Source organism: Falco punctatus, assembly GCF_963210335.1.
Source record: "Falco punctatus genome assembly, chromosome: 13".
Classification (NCBI taxonomy): Eukaryota; Metazoa; Chordata; class Aves; order Falconiformes; family Falconidae; genus Falco; species Falco punctatus.
Genome location: NC_137593.1, coordinates 23,586,476 through 23,613,783, shown reverse-complemented (window position 1 = coordinate 23,613,783; position 27,308 = coordinate 23,586,476). Strand labels below are relative to the sequence as shown.

The 27,308-nt window shown below is 37.5% G+C and overlaps 1 protein-coding gene across 2 annotated transcripts in view; it reads right to left on the bottom strand.

The window, feature by feature from the left end:
* The window catches only part of CAB39 (calcium binding protein 39), a 42,257-nt gene that overhangs the window by 2,527 nt on the left and 12,422 nt on the right, over window positions 1-27,308 (bottom strand). For both annotated transcript variants that reach the window (XM_080409413.1, XM_080409414.1), the window contains exons 2-8: window positions 17,940-18,096; window positions 10,533-10,697; window positions 6,299-6,417; window positions 3,183-3,351; window positions 2,390-2,449; window positions 1,691-1,756; window positions 737-880 (exon numbers count right to left, since the gene is read on the bottom strand). In XM_080409413.1, coding sequence (XP_080265539.1) covers window positions 737-880; window positions 1,691-1,756; window positions 2,390-2,449; window positions 3,183-3,351; window positions 6,299-6,417; window positions 10,533-10,697; window positions 17,940-18,053 — 837 coding nt within the window. In that variant the 5' untranslated portion in view covers window positions 18,054-18,096. The remainder of the gene's footprint in view (window positions 1-736; window positions 881-1,690; window positions 1,757-2,389; window positions 2,450-3,182; window positions 3,352-6,298; window positions 6,418-10,532; window positions 10,698-17,939; window positions 18,097-27,308) is intronic.

The window sequence follows — 27,308 nt, the reverse complement described above, 5'->3', positions numbered from 1 at the left end:
ATGATGTTTTAATTAATCCATATCCTAGCATCTCTACAGAAAAAATAATGGAGTAAATGCAAGTTTTAAAATAAAATTACTCCTTATTTCTATTAGAATAGAAGCTGAACACCAGTACCAAAGTAAATTAAATTTGTGGGAGGTGACCAACCACAATACTCTCTGCAGAAACCGCTAAAGACACCTCACAGTTAAATTCTGTAGCAAATGCACAGTTTCATAAAAGTTCACTGAAAACTTTCATACCTCAAGCTGTATCTCCAAGCTCTTAGCTATTTGCTTGTATGCTGCAAAGTCATAAGATATCTCTTATAATTTGCAAATTAGGCTTTGAAATTTAGGTGACGACTAAAATACTGCTGTCCTTCATAGATCACGCAGCATGATGAAAACACTTCTGAAGACCAGGATGCTTCATGATTTCACATGAAATCATGCGTTCCTCCTTATCTTACTGCACTTCACTTTTCTTATTTCCAAAATTTTCTGAGAGATCACACTGACAATCATACGAAAGTCCCTAAGTGGTTTCTAAAATAGTTTTCAAAAGATACAAAGATAGCTACTTGTAAAGATGGTTCATAATAGAGACAAACATTTGCTCTCTCTTCATTTAACCACTTCGCAGACATTAAGATAAGTTCCATTTAGGCCCAGCTAAGTAGTTTACTCAATTAAACAACTTCTGTTGGGGTTCTTTTGTTGTTTGTTTTATTGTGGGTTTTTTTAAACACACCTTAAACACATGAAAGGCCTCAAACTGAATGTTACGACTCTTGTCTCGTAGAAGATTCATCATTAGTTTGAGATTTTCAGGTTTACTGATGTACTTCGTCATAATTGTGAAGTTGTGTCTGTCCAATAACAATTCACCAAGAAGCTGAAAGTGGAGAACAAGACCAAATTAAAAAATGACTGACACTGGACATAAGAAATAACTTTTTCATAAGTGCTTTCAAACACACTGGTGTATAAATACAGTAACAATAGAACGCAAATGTCCTGAGTTTCTAAGCGCAGGGTGCATTGTCCTCTTATTTCAATGATTTCAGTTTCTCCTATTTCTCAAAAAGTGAAAAATCACCTTTTGTTCACTCCTTGTTATAAACTGGAATTGAAAGGGAAGTCTTTCATTCTTTTTCCCCCATGATTTCTTTGGGGTTTTTTTCATTTCTACAGAAGCTATACACCACTAATAAGAATGTGTTACAAAAAAAAGTTAGTACTTCCAATGAGAAATACTTAACACTTCTTTTGCTACCTTCTTTGTCCAGAAGAGAGTAAAAGGGTGTTCCCCACAAGTACCGCCCTTGCTACAAGTTTTATATTTATGTTACCTATTATATTTATGCTCATTATTTCTTACCTACTTGATTGTAAGGTTAGCACTGCTCTAGTCACATATCAGGTGAATCTATATTAAATTATTTGTGTCCTGATTTGTTGAAGGAAAACCCAACAAAAATAAACATACTTGCATACAGCCATTTCTGCATAGGGAGGGAAATGACTTGGTATGTGCTGGACATTAAAGAAGAGTAGCTGATCCCAAGATTTAAAACATATGAAAAATTAAAACAAACACACCATCCAAGGCAGTTACTGAAGTCATTTCAATTAAAGTCAACCCAGCTTGAAACGAAAGGAATTATCTAACTTTGCATTTAAGAAGAAAGTAAAATTGCCTTACCTTAAGTGACTGTCTCTTCGTCACATAATTTTCTGAATGAAGTAACTTCTCATATTCACTGAAGAACTAAACACAGAATAAAGAGAAGGGTTATTCCAAGTGTCATACACACACTTCTTCCAGTTTGTTATAATAATAGTTTGGAGGAGATGCAAATCCGTAACAAAAACGTAAACAAAACCTGAAATCTCTGTAGGTTCCTGGAAGTCACTACTATTAACACACTGTATACGCTTAAAAAAAAAATTACTTTTAGAAGCCTTTATGTTTAGATTGCAGTGTGGTGGAAGTTGTTACCTCATTATTTCTCAAACTATAACAGCTCCTGGAACTGAACACTGTTCGTTAATTTCAGGATTCCTCAGCAGGTGGAGGAGGGCTATCCTGTATCCTTTGGATGTTACAGGTTAATACAGACAGAAGACAGACAAGGCAAGGGTTCCCTCTAGTGGAAAAATCACATCCAGTTTTCACAGAATAGATTTCTGCTGCCTTCTCTTGTTTTTACAGCTTTCCGCATTCAACAATAAGGTCTTGACCTTAATTTTACTGCTTGGCAGAAATGACTGTAAGTTTAGTTGGTTTAATATTGTGTGTAAATGTCCAAAAACAAAATTAAACAAGGAATGAAAATACTGCTTTCTTCCAGTAACATACACAGCACTAGAAAATTCTCAATATTAAAATGTATCTGCTCACCCTATCATAATGTTGTTCCAAAAATTCTGCACTTAGCAACTTGTGTCTTGTAAGCAAATCCTGTAAAAAAGCACAAACCCAGTATTATCACTAAAATGTTTAAGCAGTACATATACATCCTCATTAAACAGTACACATAAGACATCCAATAGAAAATTTTGCTATTTCATTAAACACAGGTATTCAGGACATGAATGCAGTTACCTGAACACTGCGCTAAGGACCTTGGCGCCACTTTAGAAAGGTCTGTGATGTGTTATGTTAAATCATACAGGTAAATAGCCTGTGGAATTATCACTAATAAATGCCATTTATGGATCAAGGCTATGCTCTGCACAAAACTATACACAACCAAGGTTAAGACTCACTATTTAGTACTGGTAAATATTATGCTTATAGTCCTATAACTGGTTGTTTTAGGACAACAAAGAATTTTCCCAGGCAAAGCGTCAGCATCAAATATACTCAGATTCATAACAGAACAAAAACGTTTGCTCACTTGAGGAGCTGGAGGCAGATATAAAAGCCCCTAGAATAAAAGTGCACACTTACTCAGCTAATTCATGACAGTCTAAATCTTGCTTTCTGAACTAAGTTTGGCAACATACTATATGTATTTAAAGGTATGTCTGGCGTTCTGAGAAATAAGGAAGAAAAGTGCCAAGCCTACCCATCTGCATCACTCCTATTCCCTGCCCCAGGCTTGTTTTGTCCAAGAACATAACGCATATCATCTGGGTTCACACAGCCAAGAACTACAGAAATAACAACTCAAATATTGTGTGTAAATTACCTTGAATGTGGCAAATGCATCCGAAGCAATGTCAAATGTTGACATTTCCACGTATCTGAAGAAATCATAGAATTGTTCTGACCACAAGATTATTTTAGCAAGTGGTTCATGCCTGATGCATTCTCTAAGCATTATTCCACAATTTAGAGCAATTTCTGGAGATTCGTACCTATTGGGGAAGAAAAAAAAAAAAAAGACAAATCAAAGATTCTGTATAATATTTTCACAAGCTAGCACTGCAACACCACATTGCCAATTACAGTTCTCAGTGCTACCAAGTAAACAGAAATTCAGAAAATTGCAGGTACTTACTTCTGCATTAAACTGCACTTCTAAATATTTCCACAAAATATTACTGAAATCATTGCCAGTTAAACGCCAAATTATAGCCAATACAAATGACCTTCACAAACCAAGAAACAAGACTAAATAAAAAATATTTTCTTCATACTCAAAATCAGTTCTCTTTTTTCATACTGGGGGGATTGCAGACATCTGGAAAAGCAAGGAGTGATTTCTGTCTTGAAAGCTGTTTGCTTACACACGACAGCAATTCACATAAAGCTATCCATTATATGAGCATGAAGAGTTAATAATACCGGACATAAATTTATGTCTCTTCTTTCATTAAACCATTTGTCAGAATGAGCAACCACTCTACACACCATGGGCTTCAAGCTTGAAATTCTGACAACAACGTCCTCCAATTGTAAGGACAATATTAAACACCACCTCTTGTGCCTGAATCTTTACTGCCTCTCCTGAAGCATCTGCACCTTCTTACAAGAGACCTCTGGAATATGTCCATCACCGATTCGATGGAAGCGATGAAGCCATCCCTGATGGCTTCATTTAGAAATTGTTGCTACACTTCCTTGGCAGGCTTTCTTGCTCAAATACTACAGAGTTCTCTCAGCCATTTTTAGCGTACACCACCAGCAGCTGTCAAAATCTCACAACAGTGTCTTTAAGACATATTTGATGGAAATAAACCTTTGCAACTGCTACTAGCTCCTTGTGGACCCTGGGTGAAGATGGAACTGCCTTTTCAAACCAAGAACTCATCTCAGCATGGTGCAATACAAGCTATCCCAGACTACAGAAAATCTACCTGGTTTTGGAGCAGTCAAAGGTTCTTACATACTTTCCTGCCTCCCACCTAAAGAATCCTTCTTTGTACATCATTGGCAGCTAATTTAAATTCACCAGAATAATTCAGGAGCAAAGTATCACTGTGCATACTAAGCATCAACTATATAACTCTACAAAAACATTTTCTAATGAATTAATTTTCACATTAAATCCTGCAATACTTTCCCATTTAACTTGTCGTGGTGATTTGAAATCTACTGAACTTTTTGCAGCTCATTCCATAGTTTAAATTTACATAAATTTGACTCAGTTGGATACCAAACGTAACATTAAGTCACTAAGCCAACTAAATGCCCATTTCAAGCACCCCGACTTATGAATATGTGTTTCAACAATCCCTGTCAGAGTAACGCTTTCTGAAGAGCGACAACACAGACTAAAAATTAGGACAAATGTGTAGCAGCCCTCATTCAGTCACCTACCAACGACAGCATGCTGAGAAAGTAGTTTCATCTCTCTGCGCTTCAAATGTCTTTGCCTTCTTTTGTAAATTATTTTGAAGTAGCACTGAACCAGTATTTTCTTTTGTGTTATACCACAATTAATAATCTTTTTGTACCTCTAACATTTAAATCTCGTTTCCCCGCCCCCCCAAAAAAAAATCAGGGCTGTAATCAGGGGGAAAACCCCAAACCAACAGAGCACTTCTGGCAGACAAGTGTAGATCTTATACTTGTATGAATTGAAGCAAATATTCCACACTGCCTCTGGTGCTAGACCTTTGGAATCAGCACGAAACAAAAAGATGTAAAATTCCTGCTTTCTCCATAGAGAAAGTTTCTTCTACAATCCATCTTCCAGTGCCTTACACAAACGGCCAAGATTAGGTAAAGGCAGAGATGTCACAGTAAAACAGCCTAATATGCCATGTATGTGGCAGTTTAGTCAGCCTCTCTAATGACTACTATGAACTAGGAAGAAGGGAAAGGAAAAACACAATAAAGCTTCATGTTTAAAATATACTTGATCGCCCTCATATCTCAATGCTACCAACCTAACAAAGGCAAGAACATCAATGAGCAGCATGGCCTTTTCATACAGCCTCTAGCTATCCCAGTAGGTGGAATAAGTACTCTTCAGCTGCAGCAAGGTTACCCAGCAGCTTTAACAAAAATTGTAAAACTAATACTTGAAACAGTTGCATTTTTACAAAAGTTTATTAGTGTGTGATCAACTTTTCTATCCCAAAATAACACAATGGAATTGCATTTTTCAGACCTTTCTTCATTAATGTTACTAGAAACACGAGCAATTCTTTTTAAATACACAGAGCACATTCACAATTATTCTAAAAAAAAATGATCGTAACATGAAAATGTTAACACCATCTTATTGCTTTCATGTTTGAGATCCACACCTCTACATGTGCAACACGTATGCAGCATAGATGATTCTCCAATATCCAACACACCAGATAATAAAAGAATAGAGGAAGCCACAGCCACCTGGCATACACCATACGCCCCAAATCATTCTTTGTTTGAAGAAGTTTGAGTGCATTTCTGTCACTACAGCAATATAAATCACTATGAATAAAAAGTTTAAGACCAAACTAAGCCTGGGGTAGCACAGCAAACTGGAAATGACAGTGGTTACAGGGGGAAAAGAAACCACCAGCCTTCAAGCCTTGATGAATAAATTCATAAGGAAATAATTTAAATAGGATAAAATAGTATACTGAATGGAAAAAGTCTGCATTACCCCAGCAAGAATATTTTAGGTCACTAACAGTTCTCAATTTTCAATTATACTTCAAGCAGTAGCGTATTTTTCATCTTTTATTACTCAAATTTTCCTTTACTTAGGGGAATTACAGACCCCATGACAAAAAAAAAAAACAAAACAAACAACAAAACTAAGCAAAAGGAGAAAATAAAAGCACCTCAGAACTCACTGTTTCTCCATGAATTTAAAAATTTCTTACTTTACGTAAAAGCATATTTATGTTTTCACAGTGTACCTACCCTTTTAACAGCATGAACAATATATTCTGTTGAGTGCAGATGTATTCAACTGTGGGAGTTCTTGTACCAATTTGCCTTCTGAGAATGTTGTTGAAAATTTGCGCAACGTCTTTTTTGCCCTGTCAAAAACATCAGCAGTTAAACAAAATACTTAAGTCCACTAGGCAAGTTAAAAATTAAACATTATGATAATCTCAGACATTCATACAACATGAGTTCTGCAGTTCAGTCAGCCCCTGCACCATGAACTTAAGTAGATCAAACATTCTGTTTCTTTATACCCACTTCAGATATGCCAAAATGCTCAAAACATTACATCATGTTGCAGCCAGATGTAATTTACATTAAGAAAGGCCAGTTGAAGATACATCAGATATTTCTATGTAGCATCCATCTCCTGAGTGTGTTTTATACTTCGTTTTGCTAATCACATACCATTTTTTAACTCTGTTCTTGCCTGGAAGCGTGCTTCTTCAATATTCCATTACCCTCTCCCCTTGCCTAGGAACACTTAATTATACATAATTAAGAGTGTGCAGAGCATTTCTGACTGCAGTGTTAACATCCAACTTAAAACTGTAACTTATGGAAAATAAATAAATAAAAACTACAAAGACAAATCATCCACTGACCTAAAATACAAGTCTCACACTTTCCAACGCACAAAAGTGGTGTAAGGAAGACCAGGACGTGGGAAACCAGCACAGATCATACACAAATTAACGGACAGGGGCAGCACCAGCCAGTACTAAAGGAGCTGGGAATGTTCTCTGTTGAACATACATACATCTCCTATGTATTTCTTCCATCACACCATAGTTAAAAGTGACAAATGGGTACAGACATCTAACAAAAAGCCGATTATAAGTATAAGCACTTTTCACTGTCATTCACATGCACCATTTAAAAGCCAGATTTCGGCAATTAACTTTTAATTTTGGATTGCCATAGAGACAACTTCAGGACTATGTGTTATCAGATCTAATCCAGAAAAAGCCTAGGCAAACGTGTACTAAGCTGGACTTGCAAATAAAGGCTTGTTCAGCAACTCCACCTGAAGGTTCCCTGAATGTTATACACAAAAACCACACAGGTGTTTCTTGACAATCTCCACCTGTACTATAGATGCCCTGAGTAACATCAGCATTTCAATGTTTTGAGTCTATTTTACATTTTTTACATTTGTTTTCACATTTCAGTAATGTACAAATGTTTTTATATTTGAGTAAAAAGCAGTGCATACTTAGTTAGCAAGAATGTTAAGAACAGCAGCAATTATTTAAAATTATTTTGGTTTTCTAATCAACATCAAGAAGACTGTGTAAGAAAAAAAGCAAATGTTTTTTAAAAAGTAGGACTGTAGTTTTACAAACAGCGTGATTTTGAATTACCATGGACAGTTTTATTAGAGTGTTGTTTTCAGGATATAAGAGTTTGTTTGTAAACGCTTGTTTTCTCAATTACAATTCCATTGAAAGCCAGCCCAAAGCAACACCAGAACTCTTTGTTCTGAAATGAGTAGAGCAGTGTTTCCAGAAATTGCCTTACTCAAACTCCACATAATATAGTCATCAACTCTCATTCACTAACATTGCCAATTTTGCACTGGATCTCACAATTTGCTTTGGATTCGCCAGCAAGAACAGCATTTCCTTATTATGCACATAATTGAACTGATAGTGGTACACAGTAATACCAAAAGCTAGTTACTGTTAGAAGGATGTATTACTATGTGATCTCATGGCCCAACAAGGGCAAACAGACACTGAACCCTGTGCCAATAGTCACGACTCTGAGAGGTGAGAGGGAGACTGTGCTAGTATTGTCTTCCAAGAAGGATCCAGGCTCCCTTATGCAAAAGGAGGTTTTGTTTTTGGGTGGTTTTTTTTTTTCTTCGTTTGAAAAAAACAAGAACAAAACCCCCACAATTCCACAAGGGATGCCATCTCTTCTACAAACACACTAGCACAGATCAGCAGGGAAAAAACTGACCGGTTGGTAGGACTGGCAAGTAGATGGTTGTGTTGACTGCTTTACTTGGAAAGCAAACTTCCAGACAAGGACATACTTTTAAACAGGCCTTTGCATACAGCAAGGTCTGGACAGTCAGACAGTTTCTTAATTAAAACATTAAATTTGTTACTTTTCTGATTTTTACTTTCTTACTTTTCTGGCGTTTTTTACCATGTTGTTCAGATTCAAATACATCTCAGACAGTTTTAAGACTCAGAGTGAACAGTCCCTGTCTATTAATCAGCTATCTATTCCTGTTCTACAAGGAAACCTTCTTCAGGAATGACAGTGAAGTTCTTGACAAAGCAAGAAAAAAAAAACTTTTTAAAAAAAGACCTTTAGTTCATTACTGAACAACCTCAAGCTGGGGGGGGGGGGGGGGGGGGGGGGCGCTCCAGAAGGAATAAATGCTAGACCTACTCTTCAAGTTTAAGAACCAACAGGAAACCAAGTTCGAATCTCCACTGGTAACGGAAAAATCATTTCAAATGCAGTAAAGCCCCAACCACAGAGATGTGGGATATCAAAGCTAACATCTGATTGATGCTGTAACAGCTTGGAAGCATTATGGGAGCACAGGTGTGTTGACATTGATTCTAGGGAACAACAACAGCTGGACAGTCTGCCAGATCCCATCCTTAAAAAGCAGACGTGGTCCAGCCTAGAAAGTGGCATGAATGACTTGATCTCTCTCAAGGGGGAACCGTCATATCCTGGTGTAACAAAGCAGCAGAAAGTCCACAAGCAGGAAACTACTTGCAGTCTTTCCAAGTGCCCCTATTGTAAAATGAATAGTTCTCCTTACTGAGAGCAAGCCTGTAAAAATTGTTATCATTCTTCATTACCAGGAGATAATGACGGTTTCCTTTGCTAATAAGTGGGCTGAGTAAACACCAAGCTGATAAGAATCTAGAGGTCAGCAGAATTCAGATGACATTTCATTATTTCCTTTCTCCAGCAATTAAAGGCCATTACATCTCAGCATTCCTGCTCAGCTTTCCCAGGTCTCCTTGCTTATTTAACAACTTGAATGTTTTATGTTTGGTATAAACAGTTGTGCGGGTAGGGAAAAACCCCACCATATTACAATTAAAGACAAATCAGAGTGAGTTATGGGTGGGGTGGAGGGGAAGAGAAGAAAGAACAGGGGAAAAGCCATTGTTTTTGGAATGTCATAATACAACAGGACTTTAAACTGTTGTGTTTGCATCGTGAACAACTTGTTTGTGAAACAATCCCATTTTTAAGCAACCTTAAGTGGGATGGTCTTTATGGTCAAGGCTGTAGAGTGAGATACATGGGGTGTGGGTCCTTCCCTAGGCAACCACACACCTCCTGCAGAGCCTCAGGGAAAACAGGAACATCCAATCGTACCGCAATTTCTTATAAATAAATCGGGTGATTTTTCACTATGGCACTGGGAAGCTAAATTTTTCCACATGATGTGGTGGCAAATACCAGATATAGGTTTTTATAGAGATATGTTTGAATAGAAATAAGTATTGCTATTTGACGTACTCAATAAATATTTGGGTTTGCTGTTTTTTTAATAAACAGAACAAAGATGAGGAAAACAGAAAAAAGTTGTATCACTTGTTTATAAAAAGAGAGAGAAACACAGGACTGTTAATAAAACTAACAGCTCTAACTATTTAACTATTTAAAACCCTTCATAAAAGTTATGACAGTTCTCTTCTCCACGTAATTTAATGAGATCAGAATACAGACATGCCTTGTAGTATTATAGTTTGTGTTTACTTAATGGTATTACTACTAAGAGATTACCCTACTGTGCACACAACAATTAAGAATTATTCCATCGTTTTAACAGAAATATATTATCAGTATTAGAGGTTTATCTACTTCAGTGTTGTGTGGTTTATGTGCCTAAATTCACAGATTTCATATTCTATATTTGCTTAATTTTCTAGGTAGTTTGGAGCACAGACAGAAAATAAAACATCACAGAATCACTTAGGTTAGAAAAGACCTTTAAGATCAAGTCCAACCATTAACCCAGGACTGCCGAATCCACCACTAAACGATGTCCCTGAGCACCACATTACTCGTCTTTTAAATACTTCCAGGGATGGTGTTCCAATGCTTGACCACCCTTCCAGTGAAGAAAAGACACTGAGAGACGTCTTAGCCAATTAAAGTGGTAGGAATTCAGATGTGTTTATATTAATATATACAATATAAGAAATGTCAAACTTCTTACCTCAAAATCAATTAGCTGCAAGTCGGCTACTAGAGTACTAAGAAGACCACTGTTGTACAGCTCTTGAGCAAGCTGTGCCACAGCTTCTGTCTGGGGTTCTTTTTCATTTGTGCCATACAAGATTTCTTTCATGGCAACAAGGTTTTTGGAGACCTCCTCAGTGGCCTAAAGAAAATGGGAAAAGAATACAGTTAGAGCACAATGACGTTTGTCTTTGTAACTGTACTCATTATTCTTAACATCTGCAAACTTCCATTTAGAGGGAAAAAAAAAATCATCAGGAAATGACAACCTGTTAAAAAAACCCAGATAATCCTTTTCTGCAAATAAGACAGTTAAAGGTATTAAAAAAAAAATAAAAGGCAGAGGCAAGACACACAATTTATTTGACAAGTTAGCAGAAGTAAAAACCTCTTCCTTTTTACTGCCTTTAAACTCCTTATTCAAAAACTCCCTAAAGAATAGCAATGGGATTAAAAGAACCCAACAAAGTGTTCATTCTGTAAAACTGTGGTACACAGGACCAGACTGGAAAATGACATGGAGACACATGCCTGGCTCTAGTGAACTGCTCAGAGAGACCAAATGTATCCCTCGTACAGATTTTGCATGCATCAGGTTTTGTCAAATAATGTTCCAGTCAGTGGGGATGAAATTTTTCCTTTCCAACTGACAAAACTTCCTTTAATTTTCAAGTGATCTCAGTATACAAGAACAAACTGGCAAACAGACCCCTAAAAAAGTGCACTTGAAAGAACACAGCGATACAGGAGACAATTAAAAGTCTAAGATGCTTCTTATTTGAAGCCCATCTTATAGAAGACAGACAGGTCTGACCTCTTACTTAGGGAAGCTAGTGTACAGAATTCTTAAGTTGCTGTGACAGGCTGGAGCAGCATTCAGCAGCGGAAACAGAGTTATCTCATGAGTAAAACTAAAAACAAACAAAAAAACCCAAAACAAAACAAAAAAAAATATCAACAAGAACACTCCTAAACATCCCTTCTGAATCTTAAAACACAGTTATCTTGGAGAGAAAAAAAAAACCACACTACTCCTTTTAATAGATATGTTTACATAGCTTGGGGGCAAAATGCTGAAAATTATCATCATAAATAGCTGGTTTAATTATATTGTATTAATTCTTCACATGCCTAAAAAGTATGAATAGCTTGTAAGTGCACTAATTTTTAGTAATTAGATGAACCTACCAACAAGGTATGCATACACTTCAGTGTGAAGTATTTATGATTGATAGCACATGAAGAATTAATGAAGTGAAAAAATGATCGCTTTCTGGATATTGCTTGTCTCATAAGGGGTATCTACAAAGATTTCACATGTGTGCGTTACATCTAGAGAGGCTTAAGATCAGCATGACCCATGCACTATTCAAGCCAAAGCCATTCCAGCTTTGCTAGGTATGCACGTAAGGATTCCATGACCTTTAAGGAGGCTCCGTATCATTTTTAGCTCCTCCACAACTTTCCACTCCCTGCTGCCTCCCTCTTCTTGCTAATTGCAATTCCTAGTCCCAGTTGTCTCCTCCTCAATTGGAATTCCAAAGGATTTTCTGTGCACTGTTAGTAAGACAGCAAGAAGCAGGTGCTCGGTAAGACTGCTTAGATTCATGACAGCTCCTGAGGACGTAAAATGAGAAAGCCAGCTCACCATACTGTAGTGGTATTATGCCACACAACTGTTCTATTTCTTTAAAATTCAGATGAAATACCTCTTTACTAGGAAAAGAACAGGAACATCTGTCAAATGCAGATATGAAGAGATGCCTTTGATGCATGGCTACCAAGAAAAGAGGAAACAGTAATAAAAATTCTATTACAGTTTGTCCCTGCACACTAATTTAGAAAGCAAGATGAAAGAGGAAGAAAGGCAGAGGTTCAAGTAGCTACCTATTTTAAGTAAGATGGTGGCAATACAGAGGGCACACCTGCAATTAAAAAGAATGCCAGTGAGGAATTTTTCATATGAAAACCCCAGAAAAGAGAACAACCCTCTCGATACTTTAATAATCACACCACCTGCTCAGAGCCAACCTCAGAGTCCTATCAGGTTGATCAGGCTCATGGCCAGCCATGCTCTGAACAGCTCCAAGGATGCACACTCCACAACCCCTCCAGGCAACCCCTACCAATGTCTGACCACCTTCATCATGAAAAGATACATGCTTGCATCACTTCAACTTAGGACAAACTATCATTTCTGGATACGCACCACAAATACAGAAATACAAGGTTTTCTGATAGTAGTGTCTTTTGATGCACTACAATTCCATAAAAAATGATACTTCTATATTCCCTTCTCTTGTACTCTAAAACTCAACACCAAAAGGACTAGCAATAAATGCTTACAAACTTGTTCTAGAATCTACTCTTCTATATTCCATACTCTCATATTCCAAATAAGCGATGTGCAGAGCTATTTCAAACGCAGCATGGAATTTAGATAGCTACAGTGAAAAATATAATGCTACATTAAGTATCAATGTTAAGGCCCAGTGAAAAACTAGTAAAAAAAGAAATCAAGACAAACAGAATCTTAGCTAGCATTACTTGCAAGATTTCCTAAGGTACTGAGATCTAAATAATTGCCTAATGCACTGCTTGCTTTTAACAAGAAAATAAAAAATTTCTAGAGAAAAATTAACATGCACAATGGAGTTCATTCAAAAACCCACGATCAAAAGCAGAATTCACTATCAGACACCATGTATACAGTAATACAATACATAAGCAGATATATTTTATATATGTGCTATATATTATATATACTCTACATATTATAGTCTATAAATAAATACATTATGTATTTTATATAGTAAAATTGTGTGTGTATATATATAAAAAATATATATATATTCCCAACACTGAGAAGGAGCAACCATGGAGCAATCAGCATTTCAGCGAAAAATTCTGTGACAAGTCACATTTGAAATTCCATGGTGCCAGACAATCAATATCATTTAGAGGACAAGTCAAATTACAGAAGTAAAATGTAAAATAAGGAAAATAAAGGAAGTACTTACTTCTCTATGCTTATCAAAGACAGGAAGATATTATTTAAAAATCAAACTAGACACCTTTAAGTCACACATATGATTGTCACACCAGAATAGCTGCATGTCTTTAGAGCTATGAATCATTATGATTTATTCCAGTCTCTACGGTATTTCACTGATTTTTTTCCAAAACTTACTATTTCCTTAAATGCTAAGCAGTGCCAATACCAAAAACTTCATTTAGACTTGTACAGCTGGAGTATTTGAATTTTATGAAGCAACACTTGCCTTTACTTAGAGAAATTAATAAATTAACTATGCATATGCATAACAAATTTATAATTTTACTTCTTTGTAAATGACAAACTCCTGATTGAAATCTGATCTACGGCAACACAACATAATATTACATTTGGACAGCTGAATCAAAATAGCATACCACATTGTCCCATACATATATTATACTGTCCATTGTATAAAGCTGGTAACTTAAAGAAGAGACACTGTCAATGCCCGCAATAGTCAAATGACATGGGTTAACAACATGTCTAAAACAATTATCCAAAAGCCAAAACTGGAACTGTTATGAGCAGGTTAACTCAAGGTTAGAGGGTAGAGAAGAACAAGTTTATTACATGAGTAAATATTTACCTTTACAACAGTAAATGTGTGCCACAAATCAAGTGAACTGGTAGTATAAAAATAAATGCTGATGTCAGCCAAAGAGGCGGAAGAGATGCGAATAAAAGACTAAGTAATAGGCTAGATCAAGGGTAGGTCCTTTATATGAAATTTTCCTTCCCCTTCCCTTTAAGCCCCCCCTTCTGAAAAAACACAAGTAACAGAAAACTAACAGCATATGTGATGAATGTGTTTTCAGTTACAAAGCACTTGACATTTCAAGTTTCCCTTCCAAAATGCTAACAGACAGCAAGCTATCGCCCCTACCCTAAGTACAAAACTGCAGCCAAGAAGCAACCAGAGCTGCGGTACACGAGGCAGACTGTCAGCAGCGAGGCACAGTCCAGCTTTTACAGCCACTTCAGATCTCAGTTCCTAAGCAGGTACCACCAACTTAAAGAACATTTCAAAATGACCTGGAGCATTACCTGGTTAGTTTTTCTCCAGTATTCAGAGAGCTCAAGAAAAGGTAGTTTAATATACACTAGAATTCACTTTTTCAAATTTCAGATTTTTATTTATAAAACAAATTTTCCAGTATTACAGGGTACAATGTTTCTTAACTGAAAAAGGTGTGTCATGACCACCACTGCTGTTTTACGTCTTTGGCTTTGAAGAGCCTCTTTAATTTTGATTATGAAGAATGCACAGGAATACACACTGTCCAAGCTCTAAAAATCTTTCTTGCCTCCTTTGCTTTTTCTTCTTCTCACAAAACATCAAAAGTTTTACATTTCAGCCTCAGCACTGAAAAAGACTGAGGTTATTTGTTTAAACATAATTAATTACACTTTTAATTTCTAGGGGAAATTATTTGTCTAATTTTCTTACAAATACGTATTTCCAAGTGTATTAGGAAACTATCAAAGCGCATCCTCTACACAGCAGCAAAGTATTTTCATAACAGCATTGTGCTGCTAATGCACAGTAGGAATTAAAATTAACTACATATTAAACCCAAACCCACTGTGGTACCACAGTGGAAAACCTTTGGAACCTCAGCCAGCCATAAGGTACAACACAAAAGAGCATTTACAATTAATTTCATTTTGTAGTAAAAATATTTGAAACAATAATTAAGTTTTGAAACATTCAGTTCACTTCAACACATGCTGAAATATTTTTTAGCCTAGTCTACATACATGTTTCAAATTCCTTATGCTCAAGAGTAGCAAAAGTATGCAACTATGTGTACTTAATTTTATGAAACAAAGCAGCATAGGAAAACTTAAGTATTCCCTGCACCCAAAAGGGTGTCTTTACCACAAACAGTAATCAACACTATGTACCATGTTGCTAAGGGCGAGTGGGGGGCGGGGAGAGAGAGGGAGAATTCTATACAAGTCTAATCACTAATAAAATGGAATTATAAAAAGCTAAAAACTCTGGCATTCTTCTCCTTTTCCTAAAGGGCAATAATTTATGTGCTTTATGTGCAGTGAGTTTTTCTATTTCTGTTCCACTAATAGCCAGAGAACTCACCCTCTCATCAGCACAGAATTCTTCTCCAAAGGAGACTGGAATGTTACACTGTAGAAAGGATCATAATAATAAAAGGGGTAGTGAAAGATAAAAAGATGCCTTATTATCGAGATATGGGAATGCAGAAATTTTTCTTCTTTTTTAATAATGGCTACTGCTCAGATTCTTGCTGTCTTTTAACTCCAAAGTTATTCCAGAAATTTCTATAGACTGGATAGGAAGAAGGCAAGAATTCAGCGTGTTTAATCAGGGCCATACTCTCAAAGATGTGATGACAGGTCCATAAGATATTGAAGAACTTTATCAGACCAGCAAACAATTTGAGAATATGAGATAAACTGCCACAACCAGAGTCACCTTCACGGACGCCTTGGCTTGCCAATGAAACAACTACTTTCTGAAGAATCTCTGTATGAAGATGTGGACACCGCTGTTGTGAATTTTCAGATTCAACAACGGCATCTCCTTTGTGAATAATGAGGATGACAGAGGCCAGCACTACCATATGCAGCTCAGTCTTGTAAATGTCAGTATTTAACCCTCCTAACTAGTCTAACCTAGTGAACATGGGTTGCCTTCTTTCCTCCTTCAAGCAGAATGTGTTGCTTTCTATAAGACACAGGAGAAACAACTTACAGGTTTAGCATATTAGTTCATACCAAAGCAGCAGCCTCACATAAACAAAGCCTTTAAAGAAGATGGAGGTATGGGATTAAAGGCCAGCAAGAAGCAAATGGTACATAATAATCTTCAGCTACAGCATCAAGAACACAGGCATGTGATACAGTGCACAGCTATGCACAATGGAATGAAGCTGGTCTGTTCCCCATTAGAGGTCTAAGCAAAAAGAAAAAGATGATACAATAGAGCACGGATTTTAACATCAAGCCACATCTCCAGGAATTAATAATGAGGCTGAGATGAAGGAGGCAGTGCCATGTCTCATCACAGACTCTTCAGAATGCACCTACCCCTCCCCCCTGACAGATGTCTGTCTTCATTAGAGAAAGAAGCAGCAGCAAATGAAAATCCTCTCAGTCTCCACACAGGCCTGCAGAACAGGCCATAATACTTTTTTCTCCAGGAAGAAACAGTATTAGGGGAAAAATACTACAGTACACTGCAAGAGATCTGGAACATACCACATGCTGGCACTGGGGTAGAAGATGCCGGTTTAAAAAAAAATATTGGGATAAAGATGGCAATTCAGTTAAGACCTGGATTTTCCTGCACTTGAAACAGCATTGCCAAATCTAGGTGAAAATGGATGTACAGAAGCTGGCCACATTCTGCTTAAAAATACTGGTGAACATAAAAAGACTGTGACTAACTCCTATATGGGACTCTCTAAGAATGCCAAGAATGGCACAAAACAGTTAAATAAACCTGGGAGAGGATCCAAGTGGGGTATCACAGCTTGCTTCAAAAGCTGGTAGATTGAAGAGGCTGATGTTTTGTTTGCTGGGTTTTTTCTATTTAGTTTTGCGTTGGTTTTTTTTGGAAGTATTGGAATCTATGCCCTTGTGCTGAGATTTTCAAGAAAAACTTCATCTAAATAGTAAACACCCCTATCATACAAGTCACAGGGTGGGATGCAGCTGCACACAGGTTGAACTTGAAGGTAATTTTCAGTAAAGCTATCAAGACTACCAGTCGAGAAGCAAATGACTGTCAACAGGTACAGATCCTGAAGCAGCAAACCATCCTATCTAAAAGAAACTGCACTAGCACAGGAACTTCACAGCACAGCTACTTTACAGCACAGCTTCCTGTGGGCTGAAGAAAAGGCAAGGAATTGTAAAAGCATATCCCCTTACTAACATCCAGGGAGACACAGAGCTCCTCGGTTTCAGTAACAGAGACACTCTGGTCTGTGAATGTTGGCATGGACAAGCACAGACAGAACTATGTCCAGCAGTAAAGCCACTATGGTGGACACAGGCACCTGAACACTGTATGGCTGTGAGCTGCTTGTTAAAGAGTGCAATGTCCTACAGTTCCAAACCAAATTATTTGAAGTATCCTATCAGCTGCCAGTGGCATAAAAATGCAAAGCCAACCAACATGAAACACACCTGTTCAAAGGTACATAATAACTTACCCTTTACCAGAGTGTAAAGCCCCAAAATAATTCCTAATTGATTCAGTTTCAACAGCTGTAAATAATTTCTCACCCTGCCCCCCACCCCACCAATTACTCTTCAGTAACTGGCAAGTCCCAACTGTACCTTTTCTGCCTTTTTGTCAGAGATATCTTGCTTTTCTAGAACTGCCATACTATCCTTCAGGTTCTTCACAATGTCTGCAGGAGACTTGTGGGACTTGCCGAAGGGGAATGGCATGATTGCGAGCCACAAGGTCTTCCTTCTACAGCTCCTGCTTCACCTGGAGAGGAGGAGCAAAAAAAGCATGTTAAAAACAGAAATATGAGGTCAGTATAACAACACACACGAAGATCATGAGAGTAGCAAAAGCATTTATATGTGAAATAACCACCCTTGACAGCTGAGCTAGAACTTGCTATGACAAACTTAAATGCTGTGTTTCCAATCCTTTTAAAATAGAAGATACAGAATCTAAAAACTCACATTAAGATCATCACCTTATGCTACAGGAACAAATTAAAGAGTACATTAATTATATCCAAAGCCACACGCTGTACAAATGCCACATATGGGCAAGACTAACAAGAATAAATTATTTCAATTAATGCTGCCAAGCAAAATGCCTTCTTACATTAGGTCTTTGACACGTAAGCCATCGTGTCTCAGTGGCTCTGCGATGACTGTCCAGACACATGCTTTTACCCCTATTCACTCCACAACAAAGGCAAAGTAAACCGCAAAGCCTGCACCTTAGTGCAGGAGCTACGAGCATGATGCAGACGAGGCTACAGATGGCAGCTTATTCCTATGTCAAAACTCTTGGTATGTCCTGGCTTTCTCATATCAGTATTACTGTAACTTCATACTGAAATACAGTCTCACCCACACTGATTTTATGGGAAATAAAATTTGTCGCTAATAACCAGGATGTAGATAAGGCACTTCAAAACATTAAACCCAAACACCTGATACGGATCTTTTTCAGAAAGATAAAACTTGTCTTATGGGAGCAATTTTCATTCCCTAAAAATATTTGGCTCTTGAATCTAAATGCCTTCATTCTTCTGTACATTTACATATATTTGCTTTTACACACACACACACATTCACTTCTGTGTACATAATAGAAAAGTATTTCTAACAAATCAGTAACAAAAGCTTTTGTATGCTCAACACATACACCCCCATTTAAACAACAATAAAAACTTCTTACAAGTGAATTCCATAAAGCATACTTCTATAACTCTAATCTACACAGAAAAGAACAGGAAATCCTGTATTAAAAATGCTGACAGTGCTACTTCTGCTACACACAAAGGACAACTGAAGCTGACAGAGCAGACTACGCTGTCATTACAAAGAAGGGATACTACCCTGAAAATCAGTAATTTCTCTACATATACAATATCCATTAAGTTGGTACCAAGTCAACTATAACAAGCCCATGTTAAAGTTTCTTATCTAATACCATGCACTTTGATCCCTAATTAAAATACCAGCTTATTCACCATGAATTCCAAAATGTTAATCCTGATCTTATTCAATCATGTTTTGATTAAGGATTAACAATAACAATTTGATGCTATTTTTTAGTTACTTTGATTGTTAACACAAACAAGCTGGGATGGCAACTGGGCAACAATTTAAAGGTGAAGAACAGAAGCATGCAGATCTTTAGCCAAGACAATTTCCATAAATAGGTATTACTGGTAACCAGCTACAGAGATCGTACCTTCACTGTTCCAGTGCTGCAACTAACCTAACACAGCTGATAAAAGCCATAAAGTAGGTAGCTGTCAATCAGACTACTTTCAGATAAAAGTATCAACCAGGTTGAGATTGGATATTGGGAAAAAAAATCTTCATCAAAAGTGTTGTCAAGCATCGGAACAGGCTGCCCAGGGAAGCGGTGGAGTCACCACCCCTGGTGGTGTTTAAGAGGTGTGTAGATGTGGCACTCTGGGACATGGTTTAGTGGTGGGCTTGGCAGGGCTGGGTTAACGGTTGGACTTGATCTTAAAGGTCTTTTCCAAACCAAATGATTCTATAAAGGTTGAAACAACACCTTCCACCAGCCATTTCCATTCTTAACAGATCACAAGGACATTCTGTTACTTCTATTTTGTAGTATAATAATTGTCTCATAGTAATCTTTCGTTAATCTGCACAAAGGAGGGGTTGTAACACTGAAATTACAAATGCAGGACGGGTAGCCTAAGAGATATAAAAATGCCCATGCATCTGTCCTTAGACAAGAGAATTTTATGCCTCAACTTGGTCACACGTAGCAGAACAGAAATCGATGTTTAAGAAATGCGTGACTGCTCATTGTTATTTAATGAAAACATAGTAGCGTCTAAAACAAGGTTTATTGAAAATTACAGTATTTTCACACAGGGCTGGTTTTTTTTTCTAGAATGAGACAGGTGTGAAAATAAGTATAACTTCCCCACAATATAGATGACATACCTCGAGCACCACAGCAACATTTGAAATAGTCCCTTTATCTCTCCCTTTGATTACTACTCCTGCCAAATTAAGATGAGCCCTGAAAACAAAGCTGGATCCTTTCACACTTGCATATCATCACTGATAATGATAGTATTTAACAACTACTCAGCATACTCATTCTGAAAAAAGGCTATGCCCATGTAACAGCAGGATTAGTTCAAAAAGTTGCTAGTCTTAATTCCTTGGATTATGTGTTAAAACAGGATAAAATCCAGTAGGAATCAAAACAGTTATTTGAGAAAATAAAAAGATTCTATGGACTCACAAAACTGGTATTACAGCAATATACAAAGAAATCAAAGCCAAGAAAATGTCTCTGCACACTCATTTGCTGGATCACAACTAGGTTGCTTCTAAACTAAAAGGCTATATGGACAACTCATATCCTATATTTCCATATGTTGTAATGGCAAACAACTGTCCTCATGGTGTGCACAATGTCTGGGTTTGCAAAACTTCATCTCCCTCCAGATAGAGCTCAATTTCTTCTTTAAATTAAAAATAGTCTACAACTTTACTTACTCATGAAACCTTTGTTTCTGCATAAATCAGATACACAGACATGCAATGCATACATACACAAGTCACATATAATTTTTATTGTATGTACTAGCATATCCAGTAGAAAATAATCAATTAATAAAACTTCACTAGCATATATTTATACTAAGCATTTCTCCCCAAATCAGCAGTTCCTGTACAAATTTTTCAAAAGCAACTTAGAAAAATCAGGAATGACTGCCAACACCGGTAAGACAGAAATCTACATCCTTGATTACGGAAGGTGACATTTTGCTTCAAGGCATTTCATTTATTGTATCAAAATGTAATAAATGTATTGTTTCTGCTATTTCAATTTTATTACTGGAAGGAATGCAGTGGCACTGCCAGGAACATACATCACCTGGGGCCTCAAGACTGAAGACCCCACCAACCCTGAAGCAAAATTCTGTTACTGAAGAACCTGTGCCACATCCTAAAAAGACAAAAAAACCAGGAGCAGTCCTTTGTCTCTCGGAGCTGTACTTCATGCAACGAGGAGAACATAGACAGGCTGTTCCCTTTTCAGCCCAGCAAAACTACCCCAAGCAGAACTCTGTGCACAATAGACAATGACAACATCTGTGTGAGATCGGAAAGAACCACAACCACCCACATCTGCAAAATGAGAAAAAAAAAGGAAACAACACCAAATGACATTTTCTGTAAATAACAACAGACTTTACATCATGTCAAATGATAATTGTTTCACATTACTAGCACCTGGTTGCCTTGCAAATTCATGATAAAATTTTGATTGTAGCTTAAGAAAGGGGTCACAGGACTCTAAAAAAGTTAAACTGCAACAAGTACACGGACAGCTCTGTGCTGTTGGGCTGCTTTGCTTTATCTTACCTTCCCAGAAACCTCACTGCTTTTATCCATTTGTTAAAAGAGACCATGAATGATAACATACAAAACTCAGGCTTTCTTAGGCATGCATTCTATTTCACCGATACTCAAGCATTCCAAACATAACAAAATTTAAGGTTCTCAAAGCACTGTGTCATGGCCACATTTAGAAATCTTAAATGATGTTATAAATCCAAATGGATCGTCAAATAACAATATGGCATGCAGCCAAATACCCAGAGATTTAAGCTCAACTGACACAGAGGAACTGACACGCACTCAGGCACACTGGGACATTTGGGCTTTTGTGATAACAAGAGATAGTAGCCCCACTGTTTCAGATAGTATATAATTTCCAGCTCTGTCAATGCAGCATGCATCCATGCAGAGTTTGCTTTATGCATAAGGCTTTAGATTTTTTTATTCACTGCATTGACCACACAATCAATTAATGTCCAATTTAAAAATAACACATTCCATATGTCAGATTGGTTTTTTAACCAAACAGACAACACAAAGCCATTTCTCTGAGGACAGCCCTCTTGCATCAAAAAAGTACTAAAAGAACAAATACAGAAGCATGGTAAACAAATCCCTCTCTTCTAATAAATTTTAATTCTCTAAAGAACAGATTCATTAGCCTGGAGTATGCTTTCTCTTGTAACTGTTAACTTTTTCTTATTCAAAGACCCAGAAAATGCATTACCCATGTAACAGAAATGTGTGCTACAGTTTAAAACCCGATTACTTAACAGAAGGGTTTTTTTTGTTGTAGGTGGTATGTTGCTTTTTCAAAAACAAAACAACAAAAAAAGCATATTGTAAGATGCCTGCATGACTATTTCCAAGAGAAATACAGTACAAGAAATAGTACAATAATACTCATGACTGCAGTGACATGTGCAGAGTTACTCCACAGACAAATAAATTACCAGTAGTGAAGTCTCACCGATGCAGGCTTTTAAAGCTATAATGAAGGGAAAGGAATACCAGCCATATTCACAAAGATTCACAATCAAACTCAGCCTTTCTGCTTATGACATACCCATAAATTACCACAACATAAAAAAGCTGTAACATTTTTTCTCTGCATAGAAGTATAATCCATAAACAAAGCATCAAATTCAAGTATTCACTCTATTCCAGCTCAGGAGAGCAAACATTTGCCCATCTCCCATGCAAAATGCTACTTAACATACAAAAAACTACATTCCCTATTTTATGAAACAACCAGGTACAATAAACTCCATTTTTTACTCTATTGTAGGCCTCGTGGCTTAATTGCACTATATTAAGTCTTCAGCTAGATCTAAATCTATAAAATATATAAATTCAGCTAGAATTCAGTGACTACTTCTAGGAAGCTCCTAACAAGGAAAAGAAGAGAAAAAAAAAAACCTTCAGCCACTTCCTGGCTGGAACTGCACACATTAAAAAAAATCCAAACCTAGTGAAAAAGCACATGTAACATCCAGTTGATGTGTGTATAAGAAAATTGCTGAAGATCAAACAAAACAAACATAATTTAAAAAAGGCCAAATAATTAACGGTAGGGTTCACCAAGATGGATGAGCTAATAGCTGGCTGACACTGATGGGAAGGTTCCATTCCCCCTCTGCTCCCAGTACTGCACACCCTCCTCCGTTTTTACACCAGGGCCAGGTGATCCATCTATGGGCTGATTCAACTCACAAAGCTATCAGAAAACTAACACATAAAAGGAAATTAAGCAATGAGTAGTGTGGGGAATATAGAAAAAAAAATCCCTTTGAACAGCAAGTAGTTGTGAATCAGCTCCCCCATCTCGTGATCTCACCATAGGTGCAATTCATGGTAAGGCTGGAGCTGAATCAACAGGAGGACTGAAGGGGGAAGGTCGCTCTCCATCAGTTATTTTGAGTTGTCTGATATTTTTCTGAATGCCCAGCGTGCTGACAGAACTCACCAAAACGGCAGAACCCAAGAAACATGAGGGGAAAACCAAAAAAAAGATTTCTGGAAGGTTCTTAAGGCACCCTCAGCTGTGCACCAGAGCCAGCCCAAGAGGTGAGCGCTGGGGCAGGCAGGGAAGGGCACACCACCACCACCTCCACCTCCTCCTCCAGGTAGACTGAGGCTGCCAATCTCTACCCCGAAATTGTATCGTGTTGATTACATTCAACAGTGTTAATAACACATCGGAGATTGACTTAAGCAAGTATAGTTAAGCAAGTTAATCAGTCTACAAAGGCAAAATACCTAGATTCACAATAAACAGTTGGGTCTACTCTGCATACAGATTTTTAATTTACAATTTATCAGTCTGTTACTGACAAAACATGCTGCATCTTGCTAGAAAGAGGCAATGTTTGTATTAAAAATACAACACAGCAGTGTGTGTCTGTCCTGATGGAATGATTTCCCCTCAGAACCTGTTTTTTTGTCGTTTGCCTCTTGGATTAACAAGGATCATTAAGCCAGTATTGAAAACAATAACGTAAATCAGTTTTCATCAGGTCTCACTGTTGTTAGTTCTGCTAAAATTCAGTGCTGTGAAGTCTGGTAGGAATGATAAAAACAGAAATAGATCAAGAAATTATGCATTTTTAAAAGCACTGCCTCACTCAGACTCCAAAAGGAGGACTGACAGCCATTCCTTTGATCCAAGAACCATTTTTTATGCAAGCTACCATGCTCCTTGGGAAAAGAATATTCAAGTACTTCAAAGCCAGAAGCAGACAGCATATTAACTATTCAGCCCTAACATACAAGATTATAGAATTTTACAGGTTATCGGAATATTTAGCCAGACTTAAGTTACTGACTGTACTTTCCGTAAGTACCATTAGTGAAAAGCGCAGCAGCTGCCCCACGCTGCACCAAGGCACACACAGCAGCTGCCATGGCATGACAACAGCCAGGTGCCCCTCTGAGGCATCTGAAATACCTCTGCCAGCTCAGCGCTGCAAATTCCTGGCTACAGCACATCTTCCTGAAAGGCCTTACCACCTCTAATTGCAGAAGTACAGTTGACCGAAGGCAGCATCCATTATTTTCCTCAGTCTATGATTCAAACCGAGTACTCACATTCCTCCTTAAAACATTCTTCCACATTTCTCACGTGCTTATTTTTCTACTACGTCTTTCAGTATCCTGGTTCTGGATATGTGGTTTCCCACAAGATTAAACAATTTTCTAGAGCCTCAGCATTGTGCCAATAGAATTTTTTCCATTTTCTTTTTCATATGCTAAACAAATTGAAACACGACAGCCTCTCATCCAAAATACGTATCTGAACAGTGTACTTTATTAGTACAACCTCACATGTGAAGCCTTCCTATCATGGTGAAAATAAGACTGATAAAAAGCAGAAGCCACGCCTCAAATCTACTTCAGGGCTCCAGCATGAACTATTTAGTATAACCATGGCTTTACCTGCATAAGCATGCCATTAACAGAATGGCTATGGTTGTAAATGGTAATTACTGGCACTACCAGCTAGCAAAATTTAAGAGTAGACTCCAGCTGCAAGGCATTTTTACTATCCTCTAAATACTTCTGCACACCTTTTCAGCATTTCTTTCAACATAACTTTAAAATGCAGATAGAAGGGCTGCAGCAACTGTCTCACATGTAAGTAAAACATTCAACATACTAAACGGCTAAGGCAATCAGTGACTTGTTTGAATCCGTTGCGATATTTTGCGAGGAACATAATTTATATACGTAAGTTTTCTTGCAAGACAGGCATGATCATCTCATATCTGGCATGTTGCATCCACCACTGAACCCTAGCATCTTTCTTAAAATTCACTATTAACTTGTTCTATCAAGCCTGCAGCGCACAAAAGCTTTAATCTGATTCAAAAGCGGTTTCACAACTCTGCATCACAATTATTTGTGGTGAGAGCCACTTACGAGATTAAAATTGGAGAAAAAAAAATCCCCTAAGAATGGTAACTTTATTCAGAGAAAAATGAAAATCAAGAAAAAAATCTCTGCTGTAACACAATCAAATGAACAAAAAAGATCAATTCAATGGATTCATGAAAAAAGAAAATTGGAAAATAAATTTCTATATAAAAATTAAATACATAATGTAAGATCGCTTCTCACTTTCTGAAAATTTCAAAGCAAGTCAGTTCCCAGCAGTTCACAGTCCTGCTCGTTTCTTTAGCACCAAATGCCAGCTGATTCCTTTCATTAAGCAGGCTTCTCTCTTGCCATTCAATTACTGATCCTTCAGCCTCTTCGAGAGCCCACCGCTCCAGCAGACACCTGCCCCACGCTGGGAGAAGCGAAGGGCAGCTACTGCCATCAGGCTCTACTAGCTCACCACAGCCTCCTCTAACTACGTTACGCTTTGTGACTTGTACGTTAATATAGTCATTGCAGTAACACACAGCTACAGAGCCTTTGCAGAAACTTAAGTAGAAATTGGTTTTAAGTAAGGCTGCTGCTTTTAAGGGGCTTCAGAGATCCTGCATAAGCATAAAAGGTTGTTAATACTAATGCTCAGTATCTGAGATCCCAGCTCTTTCTCCATATTCAGGGAAATCTTATGACTCAGCTTCTTTCCCTGGTGTACTGTTCAGTTACCCCACCCATGCATTTCCCCACAAACCTTACTGCTATACTGCAATATGGTATACAGACAAGCATGTAAATGCCTCACCCATTCCTTGGTAAATATGTATTTTAAAAAAATAATAATCACAAGTTTCACCTCAAAAAGTAGCTGCTATCTCTAACACACATGCACAATAAAGAACTTACTTCAAGCTTCAAGAGAAGTTGTCAGACAGTATGCCCACTTCTGGCCAGGTTGAAGCTCAAATAATTTTCTCATAACCTGGCATGAGAGTCAATCCCCTGTTGGCTCAGATGCCTTTACCACATCATCACAAAACCCAGAATATTTGCTACATGACAAAAAATACTGCAATTATGTACGTGCCATTCTACCCACCCTTGGAAGCAAAAATGCAAAGCAAGAATCTCCTTTGTAACTACTTCTATTCCTTGGTGTATATTACACCCATTCCTTTCCAGAGGTTTTCTCTTTACTTAGAGACTTCTGATATGCATCTCGGGGTTAATTCTGAGAGTGAACTGGCAAAAGGGGAGGCAGAAAGTATGCTGCAGTTTTATCTCTGAATTCATTTCATTTCACATAGTGCAATACGGTCTACAGTTAACAACATTCCAATAACTAAAGATGGTTGTATGACTATCAAGAAACTGCACAGGCGAAGGGCAGGAAACCCCACCAGCACCATGACATCAGCATTTAGTTTTATCCAGAAAGCTAGTGCAATAGACAAAGGAAAAATAGATTATCTAAAACATTAATTAGTTACTTAAGAAGGAGGATGAGAATCCTAAGTCCTAGCACAAAATAGGAAGGGAAATGCACGTGTGCTTTTGGGGCATTTTGTTTTGAAGAGAGCAATTAAACTGCAAGAATGGTCCTAGGATTGCTCCAGATGCAATCCTCTAAGGTGCAATTTTCTTTAGAGAATATTCTCTCAATAAACCAAAAAAACACACATAAAGCCATTCTCTAGAAGCCCAAGTAACAAAGCTGGAAAAAAAAATAAAAAAAAAAAG